The sequence below is a fragment of the Herpailurus yagouaroundi genome, unplaced genomic scaffold, assembly GCF_014898765.1.
Source record: "Herpailurus yagouaroundi ecotype Mexico unplaced genomic scaffold, PumYag 210, whole genome shotgun sequence".
Taxonomy (NCBI): domain Eukaryota; kingdom Metazoa; phylum Chordata; class Mammalia; order Carnivora; family Felidae; genus Herpailurus; species Herpailurus yagouaroundi.
This window is the reverse complement of record NW_024412441.1, coordinates 21,985,265-21,998,137: the sequence shown is the minus strand read 5'-3', so window position 1 is coordinate 21,998,137 and position 12,873 is coordinate 21,985,265. Positions and strand designations below refer to the sequence as shown.

Genomic DNA, 12,873 nt, shown 5'->3' with positions numbered 1-12,873 from the left:
TATTAAGTCTAACAGAGGTTGAGAAGAGAGAGGCCTAAGTGGGCTAGAAGGAAGACTATATGAAGGAGGACTGGGTAGGGTCCTCAGAGGAATATGGTAGGAGGATGTGAACAGGCAGGAATGCCTTCCACCCACAGGGGACCATATCTCCCAGTGGACCACCATCTCATGGCACCATGACCCTTTGCTAAAACTGCAAGCCCAGGTGATTAATGACTGCTTCCACTGTGCTCCAGGCCCAAATACACCTTCTCAACCTGTCGGGGGTTGGACTTTACAGAGGTCCAAAATAACTCTTCAAGAACATTCTGCTTGGTGGTCTGAGCAATAGTCAAAGTATGATGGCTAGGCTTATGGGCAGATGTCACATAACTTGTTACGTCGCCCACGCTGCCACTGCATCGACAAGAACAACCGCACACCAAACCAGCTTGAGGTCTGGTTGGTCTCAGGAATGCCTTTCTTTCTTGTCATCCTCGGCAACCACCCACAGGGCAGGCCTCAGCCTCCATCTGTCTGTCAGAAGCTCACATTCTCATGCTAACTGCCACTTCTTCCATCTCACAGACCCCCTTCTGAACATTTCCTCAAAACTTTGCCCCTTTCTTTGGGAAGTGCCACTCAACAGAGTAACTTCTTGAATTATTGAGCCCATTTATTCATTAAAGCATTCAAGTTCCTGCTCCTTGCTAGTCTGTGAGAGGTCATGTCATACAGGAATAAGATGCAGTCCCTGTCTTCAGAAAGTTCACAACCATGTAATATAGAGGACAAACTTTCAGGGGTTACCCTGATAAAGATTTAACTGCCTGCGTTTGGAGCGCTCTTCTCACGGAATCAGCTGTAGCTAGCTCAGGAGCAGACTCCATTCTTCATGGGAACAGTGTGAGTGGATCCACCTTGGAAGCTAAAACTCAGTAACTCCAGAACGAGCATTTGTTTATTTATCATGTGAATTTCTAAAAGTTTTACCTTATTCCCCATATGGGAAACCCAATTATAATTGGATAGTTACTTAACAAACAGAATGGGAATTATTAGTAAGGGTCAGATGGGTGAAGGCATCAGATCCCATAATGTGATGCCACCTTCTTTGGAGTAGGGACAAACAAAAAGCATTGAGTCCTTGGACTATGAAAACTTTCTTCCCTGGATAGGGCTTCGATAGGGGCAATCTCTGGAGGCCCAGAATACGTGGATCCGTATATCCCTTTCTACATTCCTGTCATTGACCAGTCCCTTTCTGATCGACTCGTCCTTTCTTTTAAGATGTACAAATACTTAATCATATGGAAATCCAATCTTGATAATTTAAGAAGCAATCTTGATAGCTCCTGTCCCTTTACAGTAACTGGGACTGCTTCTACCACAGTCCACTAGGGCATCGTTGTAGAGTTTAAATTCTCAGTAGGCCTTGACGGTTACTTAAAAATCTGTAAGTGACATCTCACTGACAAGATCTAAACTTAAAATATTAGTAATGAGAGCAGGCAACATTTGAATGTATTTTGTCTCCCAAGCGCCAAGAAGAACACTTTGAGCCCAGCATGTACAGTGGTTGGAGGAATAGAATGGCCCAGAGTGTCTGGCTAAGATGCAGAACCTACAGGAGAGTGACAGAGATAGAACTGGTCAGGCACCCAGGAGCCCAATCATAGAAAACCATGAAAATGGGATGAACATTGCAGCTTTTCCAGCAAGGGAATGAGATGATCATATTTGCCTTTGAGAATGATCTCAGGAAGTACAGATACAGCCTAATAGTGGAGCAGAAATCATTGTATTGAGAAGTAGTTTGGAATTGAAAAAAAAAGGGAGACATTACCGCTTTTCCAATGTGAATGCTTCATTGTCCATGAGAATGCATATTTTATTTTTTTAATTTTTTTATGTCTATTTTTGAGAGAGAGAGAAAGAGAGAGAATGCAAGTGGGGGAGGAGCAGAGAGAGAGGGAAACACAGAATCTGAAGCAGGCTCCAGGCTCTGAGCTGTCAGCACAGAGTCCAATGCGGGGCTCAAACCCACGAACCGCGAGATCGTGACCTGAGCCAAAGTCAGACGCTTAACCAACTGAGCCACCCAGGTGCCCCAAGAATGGATATGTTAATACCTGAACCTTCTCCTCCATAACCCTTCAATTTCAAGGACCATCTCTATTCCTCTTGGTCTTCAATTATCCCAGCCACAAGCTGGGCTTTGTCATTATCCAGAACCACTATGTTTCTAAATTCCTCAAAACAAATATACCATTCTGATTATCATTTTTTATTATTCCATCTCTTCCATTCCTTTATTTTAACCAAATAATAGCATGTGATTATTTATTTATTAAATAATTGCTATGTACCTACACTGAACTAAGGGCTTACCAGATAGATGATTTCATTCACTCTTCAAAACAAATCTGTGAGGCCTTATCTCTTGGATGGGTTTTAGTTGCATAAAGCAAAAAGCATCCCAGCTATTTTAGGGGGAAAAGGATTTAACACAGGTATTAGGCACTTACAAATCTTTAACAAGCACTCAGGCAGTGAGATCTAAACCAGACCATGCTGGTGAACTAGCTCACAGGATCCCTGCTACCTCTGACATAACTGTGAGGTGGGAGTCAAGACTTTGAAACACCCCACCTGAAAGTCAGACACCAGGAGTTGCCACGACGCAACCCTAGCGTGCGAAGTCATGCCACATCTAGTAAAGTCACACCAACAAATACATCATCAGAAGGCCTATGCACTGCTTCTCAGCTCCCACAAAGCCGAGGTCTGGGCCCTGGAACACCGCTGCAGAAAAATCCCCATGTCCATGCTGTTCAGCAGAAAAAGCAGGACAATCTAGACAAGTTCTCATTTCAGCCCTTCAGGGAAGCCAGCTGAAGAAGTTTAGTCACATCCAGAACATTAGCTGCAGGAAACCCTGGAAAACTGTAGGGTGTGTATTTGGTTGCTTTGGTTGTTTGTTTGTTCATTTGTTTCTTTTTAGCTTTATAGCCTCTCTAGTGTTTTGTTTTGTTTTGTTTTGTTTAAATTTTTTTTTTCAACGTTTATTTATTTTTGGGACAGAGAGAGACAGAGCATGAACGGGGGAGGGGCAGAGAGAGAGGGAGACACAGAATCAGAAACAGGCTCCAGGCTCTGAGCCATCAGCCCAGAGCCTGACGCGGGTCTCGAACTCACGGACCGCGAGATCGTGACCTGGCTGAAGTCGGACGCTTAACCGACTGCGCCACCCAGGCGCCCCTAGCCTCTCTAGTGTTTAAAGAGGCTCACCATGGACAGTGAGCATCTATCCACCATGTTCATTATAGTCTTCTACCTGAAATTTCTATCCATCACACCCATTTTTCTGTCTTCGCTGGAAGCAGTCTTCTTGAATCCTCATTTGGTATTAATTACCACTTTCCTTCAGGTATCATTTCCTTTCCCATCATGTGGCGTCACTTTACTGACCCCCTTTCAATTCCTCCACACTGTCGCCCTTTATCCTTGCAGCATATTCAGCCTGCAAAACCCACCCTGGGCTGGTCCCATTGTCCCTCTCCTACATGCCTACAACCCGATGAACATTATGAGAGAAAATCACATCAACATGAGTCTTGGCATCACTACTAATTCATGGTCTTCACCTTAGAAATTCTTTGCCTTCGACTCCCTCATTCACCTACTCACCTACACTGGTCTTTCTAAATTTCCACCTAACATCTCCCTCCAATTAATGGAGAAAAGAGGGGCCACTGGGAATGAGTTCCCTCCACTTACTCTCCTCTCCTTTCCCCTCATTCTGTCAGTTCTATCTTATACACTCTCCTCAATGGTCCTCATTAATCACTGAATTTCTGAAGTAGCGTCAATGATCCACACGCCACCATCCGCAAGCCCTTCCAATTTATTCCCTGCAGTGCCTCCACGAGGACTTTACTAACGCGTAAAGAAGTGGAGTATGTCATTCTCCTAATAGGGTGATTGGCCGTTAACATACTTTAAGTGGGGGAAAGGCTATGTGCTGGTTAGCAGACAAGATCTTCTACTTCCTAGCATCACCTTACCCCACTCGGACATGGACCTCAGACTCTAACTAATACCCCCAAACACCATTCTCTTTCTTACCTGATCCCTTTGCACCTGCTAGGGTTTTTTTCTAATTGTCATCATTTTCGCCCCCCACCCCCCCTTCCCCACCAGCTTCATTGCTATTCATTCTTTACGCAGTGCAATGCTCACCTCCTACACAAAGCATTTCCTGGTATGGCCCCAGGCAGATAATAGGTTCTAAGTGCTTGGAGAATTGATTCCAACGTTCTCATTTGACAGAAGAAAACACTGAGGCCCAAAAAGTAACTCAAGGTCTGAACTGGAGAGTAGCAAAAACAGAGTCATAACTGAGGTCGCTGGTGGGACAGTTTCAGAACAATCCCTCCTCTTCATATTGCTCGACTCCTAGCCTCCTATCTGCTCAGGCTGAGCAGATAGTTTAAAAATAAAGATGCCTGAACCTCACCTATGGATAATCTGATTCAGGGAGTAGAAGATAAGTCCGAGCCAAGTGCTTTAAAAAAAAAAAAAAACAAAAAAAACCCATCCTCTTAATACTGAGGTAGTGACAAAGTTGATTCTAAAAACCTACCTCTCTACAAATGTCAAGTGCTTTCCAATCTATGACCACAATAGGCCCAGGCCAAGAGGAAAAAATTTCGAGAAGAGTTCTACTGATAAGACTCTAAAGGGGCATAATGCTGGTGCCAAGAGGTAATTGTTGCAAGGCTGCAAGGTGGGAGACAGAATGCTGGAGGAAGAGTCTACAAGAAGCCACGGAGAAGAACGTGTGACCCCATATCCTGAGAAGGCCAAAGTTGAACTCGGAAAGTGGGTAATGCCACAGTCCAAGCCAACTGAGGCTGAGGGGACGGTGGCCTGGCAATCAGTACCCTCTAAGTGAAACAGGAATACTGTTAGGGAATTTTTTTTTCCAAGTAGGCTCCATGCCCAACATGGGCTGGAACTCATGACCCTGAGATCAAGAGTTGCATGTTCTACTGACTTAGCCAGCCAGGCCTCCCTTGGAACAGGATTGTTGTTAGTTTTTAAACTGTAGTCAGAGCCAACGCTAACAAGAGGATAATGAGAAAGAGTATGCAAACTGTTTATTATATGTCCCAACACATATTAAATGAATACTTGTCACGTAATTTTTTTCCAATGGCCCAATAGTTAATAAGAAAAACAAAACATATTGGAGATAGAAAGAACTCAGAAGCCATCCACCTATTCAACAAAAACTTACTGAACATTTCCTCAGGGCCAGGTATTAGCCTTGTAAGTGGAGAAGACACAGGCAGTAGCTATAAAGTCTGTAAAGAGAACTTCTCATTAAAGGAAAACTGGGTGTTTAGAACTAAGTGTCCCAAATACTTCTTTTTTTTTTAAATGTTTATTTATTTCTGAGACAGAAACAGAGCATGAGTGGGGGAGGGGCAGAGAGAGAGGGAGCCACAGAATCCGAAGCAGGCTCCAGGCTCTGAGCTGTCAGCACAGAGCCCGACGTAGGGCTCGAACTCACAGACCGTGAGATCATCACCTGAGCCCAAGTTGGACGCTCAACCTCAACCAACTGAGCCACCCGGGCGCCCCACCCCCAAAATTATCCTGAAGGTGACAGCCAGTAGACTGATAAGACAGTGCTTTGACAGATACAGGTGTAGGAGACAAAAGCTAGAGTCAGGGCCTGACGTCCTGCCAAACTCTTAAGTCCTCAGCTGGGATCGAAATGACCACACGGTTTGGTTAAACCGCTAAAAGCATGGCCCTAAAAGAAGACCGAGTCAATCCCAACTTCCAGTGATGATTCTCACAAGTTTACTATTGCACCAAGCAAGCCAGGCTTGTGCCTATATGTACTACATACAATATGATTCAATTTCAGTGAAATTCATAAGCTGGCAACACTAATCTATGCTATTATAAGTCAGGGGATTAGGGAAGTACAGTTCTTTGGAAGATGGCAGAAGGGGGCCTTCTGAGGTGCTGGTGGTGTTTTAGTTCTTGACCTTGATCACTGGAAGGGGTAACCAAAGGGTATGTTCACTTTCTGATAATCCATCAAGCTTGTCCCCTTAAGCTTCATGTATTTTCTATACATACACTGAACCTCGATGAAAATTGTTCACGCATTCCAAACATTGGTACCCAGAATATATAAATATATAAAGTCTCTTGTAAGTCAGTAACAAAATGGTAAGAAAAATGAAAAAAAATAAAAATAGGGCAAAAGGTAGGAGTCAACAGTTCAGAGTATTCAAAAATGGTCAGTAAATGTATGCAAAAGTTGTTCAATCTCACTAACACTAATAATTAAGGAAAAGCAACTAAAACAACAATACAGTAACATTTACACCCATTAAGCTGATAAAAAAATATATAAGTCTTATAATACAAAGTCCCAGATAAGGTTTTAGGGAGTCCAGGATATTGCAGGGGGTGAGTATAAGCCGATAAAAAAATTTGTCAAGGAACTTGGCATCATCAATGAAATTGAATACTTTATACATAGCCTACAATCTAACAATTATAAGGTTAATGAGAATGTAGCCTACAAAACTTGCACACTGGCAAATGCGCCTTCAAACACAGGGATAAGGCCATTCATTGCCTTGTGAGAGCAGAAAATGGAAACAAAGTAAATGAACACAAAACATGTAATAGGATCAACAAGGCCAAAACTGGATCCTTGGAAAAAAGTAATAAAACTGACACCTCTCTTAGGAGAGACTAATCCAGTGAGACAGTGAGAGACAAATACATTGTAGCAGGGATTAAAAGAAGAACCTTCTGGCAGAAACAGACATCAAAAGAGCAAAGATGATAAACCGTTGCATGCTAGAGTCTCTGAAATGTTTAATGAAAGGAGCAATTTCCTACAAAAAAAGAAATCTTACCAAAACTCTTTCAGGAAGAAATGAGAAATTGGTATAAGCCTCTCTCCATTAATGAAATTGAATCAGGTGATAAGAAGGTTTCCACAGAGAAAAATCACGCCCCAGATGGCTGTACCGACAGGTGCTGACAAGCAGAATTACAGGAAAACTAATCCTATCTTAAATAACCAGCCTGTTCTCCTCCCTGTCTAGGATTATGCCTTAGACATTAATATCTGCCGGGACAGCCAAGAAAAGAGAATGCTCCAAGGCGGAAACACAAGGTGCAGAAAGGTGAGTCAAGGATTTCGTGTTTTCATAAAAAGTGAAGGACAAAGATATAGTTTTATTTGCTTGGATAGCATGATATAAAAATAATGCAAAGGATAGAAGAAAGTAATACAAGCAGCCACATGCTAGGAAAGGTGTGACAGGCCCAGGGCAAATACAGCTCAGGAGAGCAGAGGATACTTTCCAGGGGTGACTTTTTATACTTTGTGATTATTGAATCATGTGCGTGTAGTGCCCACTCAAACAAATTTATTAATCTGTTAGAATAAAAGAATAACCAAGGATAGTTCTCAAAAATACAATAGCGGGGAGGTGGTGAATACAAGGAATATAATATTACAAACTTGTAAGAACCATAAATTTTAAAATCAATAATCAGCTGGGTAAAATTATCAATATCAATTAGCTAACAATTAGCTAGGTACTCAAATCTCTTTACCAACTCTGCCTTAAAAGATACAACTTAAACTAAAAACAGGTTTAAAAAAAAATTTTTATGCTTATTTATTTTTGAGACAGAGAAAGAGTGAGAACAGGGAAGGGGCAGAGAAAGAGGGAGACACAGAATCTGAAGCCAACTCTAGACTGAGCTGTCAGCACAGAGCCCGTCGTGGGTCTCGAACTCATGAACTGTGAGATCATGACCTGAGCTAAAGTTGGATGCTTAACCAACTGAGCCACCCAGGCCCCCCCAAAACGAGTAAGTTTTAAAGAAGAAGAAAAATATCATAGGAAAATTATTTTTTTTACCTTGTACCACGTTATTGAATCCAAAACACAACTCTGTGGGAAGTTCAGATGACAGGTAAGACTGTCGTCTTTTCCGGCATGTAATATTTGTTTGTATTCATCTGATAAAATCAGTTGACTGTTTCCAGAAAAACAATACCAATATTTTCTTAACACAGTTAGGTTTACATGGATTCTGTGACAGGTGTTTGTATAGCTGTAAGAAAATGGCAAATTGAAACCTCGTAAACTCCAACAGTCACAAAATCAAATGAATCCACTCATCTCCAGATTGCCAAATCATCTTCAAGATATTGTGCAAGCCCTCTGCCTCAAACGAGGTGGGATGCATCTCACAAATCATTACTTACAAAAAGGAAAAAAAAAAAGATTTATATTGTGGAAACCCTGGACAACACCTTAACCACGTGATCCAACTGATTACCACCACCAAGGGGCAAATGGACACCATGAGCTGCTGCGTGTGTTGTCTGAAGAGGGTACAGACTACATGCTATTCCAGCCAAGAAGGCTCAGCCTCATCCTACTCAGGAAGAAATGTCTGGCAAACCCGAATGAAGGGATAGTATATAAAATAATTGTACTCCTTAAAAATGTCAATGTCATGAAGCACAGAGGACCTGTTCCAGATGAAAAGAGACTGAAAATACGTGACAGCCCCATGCAATACATGATCCCAGATTGGATGCTTTACCAGAAAGGAAAGGAACAAAATGTGTCAAGAAAAATCGAGATGATTGACAAAATTATAGTGTGAACTGGGAGTTAGATAAAAATGTTATATGATGGTTCCTGAATATGATAACTAAGAAAATATTCTTGGCAGCAAACACACATGGAACTACTCAAGGCTAAAGGAACACGACGCATACAACTCAAGTGTTTTAGAAGAAATGGCTTAGAAAAAAAAATATTGCGTGTAATATACATATACAGCTGACCCTTGAACAACGAGGGGGTTAGGGGCACTGGACCCCGTGCACTGTTGAAAATCCGCATAGAACTTTTGACTCCCCCAAACCTGAACTACTAATAGCCACTGTTGACTGGAAGCCTTACTGATAACATAAACAATGGATTAACACATATTTTGTATGTTATGTGTATTATATATTGTGTTCTTACAGTAAAGTAAGCTAGAGGGGCACCTGGGTGGCTCAGTCAGGTGAGCGACTGACTCTTGATTTCAGCTCAAGTCATGAGCCCAAGGTCGTGAGATCAAGCTCCCTGTTGAGCTCCACGTTGAGTGTGGAGACTGCTTAGGATTCTCTCTCTCTCCCTCTGCCCCTCTCCCCTGCTCATGCTCTCTCTTTCTCTCTTTAAAATGAAAAAAGAAAAAAATAATAAAGTTAGAGGGAAAATGTTAAGGAAATAATAAGGAAGAGAAAATACATTTACAGTAATGTACTATATTCATCAAAAAAATATCCATGTATAAGTGGACCTATGCAATTCAAACCCATGTTGTTCAGGGATCAGTCGTATATGGAGAGAGAGCAAGAAAGAGAGAGAGAGAGAGGGAGAGAGAATTATAAGGTAAATGTGGCAAATGTTAAAATAATGAGGAATCTAGATAAAGGATAGGTGGGAGTTCTTTATACTATTCTTGCAAACTTTGCAGGAATTTGAAATTACTTCAGCGTAAAAATATACAGTTTACTAAGTATGTCTCATATCTGTATGTTAATGATTTTTGAGAATTCACACTTATTTTTTTCCATGACAGCAGCATCTGTGTCTACTTTCTAGGAAAGATGATCTTTCCCTGTTTCACAGCAACCAGATTTAAGTATTTTAAATCCAGCCCAGGCATCCAGATGAATTTGTGTGCCACACAATCTCCAGCTCTATTATGTCATAACCCAGAGTCAAACAGGACAGGAGACCTCCACGAGACACCTTGTCAGCACCTTAATCTAAACAGTGAGTGAAATTGTGGAAAGGAGCCATGAAACGGGCTCACAGCCACTCCCACTTGTGTACCACTGGGCAAATGCAATCACCTTTCTCCAGTACCAATTTCACATATAATCTCAGCTAATTGTCCCTTCAACCCTATCAGGCTGGCATTACTTCCATTTTACAGATAGGAAAATCAAGGCTCAGAGAGATCAAATCATTTGTTAAAGACATGCATGCCAGTAAGGAAAGGTAACAAAATTGAGGCCGTTGGGCAAAATTTGTCCACAAATGTGTTTTATTTAAGCCATACTCACAAAGCTTATTGAAAACTCACACACACACACACACACACACACACACATACATACATACAATTTCCAGGTTCCCTGAAAACTTAGAAAATGGGCTTGAGTTGTAGAGATTGCTGCCTTTGGTGGGACATGTGCTTTCTGGTTCCCCAAAGCCCCCACCAGGCTCAACTGTCTCCCTGCCATGAGCCCTGGGTCACTCACTCATTTACATTACGTCCTAACATGAGGCTTACTTAGCACAGGGCCTGAAACATATCTGTCAGTCACTGTTAAATTCCGATTGTGGTGCCATTACAAAAAGGTGCTCAAAGGAGGTTTATCCCCATCTGGTTGTGCCACCTGTCACAAAAACTTCTGGCATTCTAAGAAAGAAGGCAGCAATAACAATGGGAGAAACAGATTTTTAAGCCGGTCTGGCCTGTGGCCTTAGATCAATGGGAAAAGACACATTTCATGTTCCAACAACTGATTTATAAACCTGTTCTGTTTTAAAATGTGTTCACTGGATCGCTTCTTGGCATTTTGGCTGAGATCAAGTGTAAAATGTGTTCACTGGAAACCGTCTGGTAACAAACTGTTATAAAACTATTTTATTCTCTCACTGAGCTTTCTATGTTTATTAAGAGTTTATAAAGAATTTTCCTAAAAGAATTATATATATATGTACATATATATATATGTATATATATATATATATATAAATTTTTTTTCAACGTTTTTTATTTATTTTTGGGACAGAGAGAGACAGAGCATGAACGGGGGAGGGGCAGAGAGAGAGGGAGACACAGAATCAGAAACAGGCTCCAGGCTCTGAGCCATCAGCCCAGAGCCCGACACGGGGCTCGAACCCACGGACTGCGAGATCGTGACCTGGCTGAAGTCAGACGTTTAACCGACTGCGCCGCCCCCACACATACATATATATATATATATATATATATATATGGTTATAACACTATACACACACGTGTGTGTGTGTGTGTGTGTGTGTGTGAAAAAAGACAGAAAGAGGGACTTAGTTCTATTTTAAATGAGCAACTTACTTTATGACACATTGGTAGATCCCGGTGTCCTCCTGTGTCAGGGGGAGAAACAAAATCCAGTTTTGCTCCTGGTGAATTCTGGACTGTGCATTTGTGGATATTGGGCTTTTGCCAGGATATTTATACCATGTTACATGTACTTTCCCGGACGTTGGTGACAGGTTTATACAATTAAAAGCAAAAGGCTGGCCGGCAGAAGGTGTCTCCTTGTACATTCTAATATCCTTGCATGCATCTAGGGAAAGAAAGCGGTGGGGGAATCATGAAAGAGAACTCTGGTGCTATTTATTATCAGTTTTAACAAATGCCTCTTCAATTTTCTAGCCAATTTGAAATCGTATTGGAGAGTTTTCTCAGCGTGGGAGTTCCCTAAAATGGTCTGCTGATTTGATTTATGGACAAAAATGTGTCCATAAAAGACATTGACTCATCCTCTCTGTCTGGGATGATTTTGTTCTGTCCCTTCTTTCCTAAGACCGAGTCCTTATCTGCCTGAGTACACGTTCCTGTTCTGAGCCCCCTTGTCCTGTTTCTTTGTGCTCTGCCACCCAGTTATTTCACTCCGTCTTGAATAAAAGGTGCAAGTATTTCATCCCAAAGAGGATTGTTTAAAAATCTGCTCATGTTAAAGTTCGCTTCTACTGAACCGCATAGCATGGCACTGCACTGCGTGTCTTCTTGGGAGAAGTCTGTTCTGCTGCTGGGTTTTGAGCCTTTGGACTCAAGACTTCCAAATTTGCCTACCCACACCTCCTCACCGCCCCCCCCCCCCCCACCACCTTCCCCCTGCCAAAGGTGCCTCAAAACCCAAAGGGGACATTTGGGGCTGAGCGTCAGATGCTGGGAACTTGCTGTTTCCCCACTCAGGGTTAACTTCACTTGGTCCCCTGGGGTGGAAGTAGCAGAAAGGCTGGGGGCTCTTGTGAGCCCCCAGATGGGCCGCGCAGGCGCTCCCACAGAGCCGCAAGGAGGCAGGTGGGTGAGGGTGGCCTAGACCCGAGGACGGCCCAACGTACCTGCTCTGACAAAGGGTGGAAGCGCGATGGACACGCCGCAGAACAACAGGGCCAGCATCCCCCCGTTGAGCGACAAGGAAGACACAAGGTGGGGGCGGATGAGGTTCGGCGGGGACGGCGACCACGAATCTCAGAGGTCCTAGCCCAGGCCTACCTGTCTTCGCGGGGTGCCCACATTTACCCGACGTGCCGCCAAAGACTCCCCGCTCCTGGCCCCACCTCCAGAATCCTGCAGGCTGGAGAGGGATCAGCGGGAGGAGCTGGGAGGCGCGGTGCCGGGAAGTGATCTTTGTAGGGAGGGAGGTTCCCAGCTCCGGGGTGCGCCCTGGCCCCTCCTGCGGCCGCGGTGGCGTGACCTCTGCTAACCCGCAGCGAGGCGGGTGTGCGCCCTGCGCCGGGTGAGCGGTACGCCACCCACCTGGGCTCCCCACCTGTGCGTCCCGCGTAGCCTCTCCCCTGCGCGCCTTAGCCTCGGGGTCCGCCTGGGCCTGGTGGTCGAAACGGAGCCCTCACCACCAGCTCACCTGGGAGAAGCCAGCTTAGGCCGACCTGGCAAAGGGCCGCCGGAAAAGGGAGAGGAAGCCAGAGCGCCGCCGGACCGGCAGGTAGCGGGAACTGCACACCTTCGCCCAGAGACGGAGCCCGCTCC

At 43.6% G+C, this 12,873-nt stretch overlaps 1 protein-coding gene across 8 annotated transcripts in view; it reads right to left on the bottom strand.

The window, feature by feature from the left end:
* The window catches only part of IL1RL2 (interleukin 1 receptor like 2), a 45,142-nt gene that overhangs the window by 31,703 nt on the left and 566 nt on the right, over positions 1-12,873 (bottom strand). For 3 of the 8 annotated variants that reach the window (XM_040454094.1, XM_040454095.1, XM_040454099.1), the window contains exons 1-3: positions 12,225-12,533; positions 11,209-11,443; positions 7,953-8,148 (exon numbers count right to left, since the gene is read on the bottom strand). In XM_040454094.1, coding sequence (XP_040310028.1) covers positions 7,953-8,148; positions 11,209-11,443; positions 12,225-12,282 — 489 coding nt within the window. In that variant the 5' untranslated portion in view covers positions 12,283-12,533. Of the gene's footprint in view, positions 1-7,952; positions 8,149-11,208; positions 11,444-12,224; positions 12,727-12,748; positions 12,857-12,873 lie in introns of those variants that run through there. The other 5 variants (XM_040454096.1, XM_040454098.1, XM_040454093.1 and 2 more) reach the window with 5 other exon arrangements.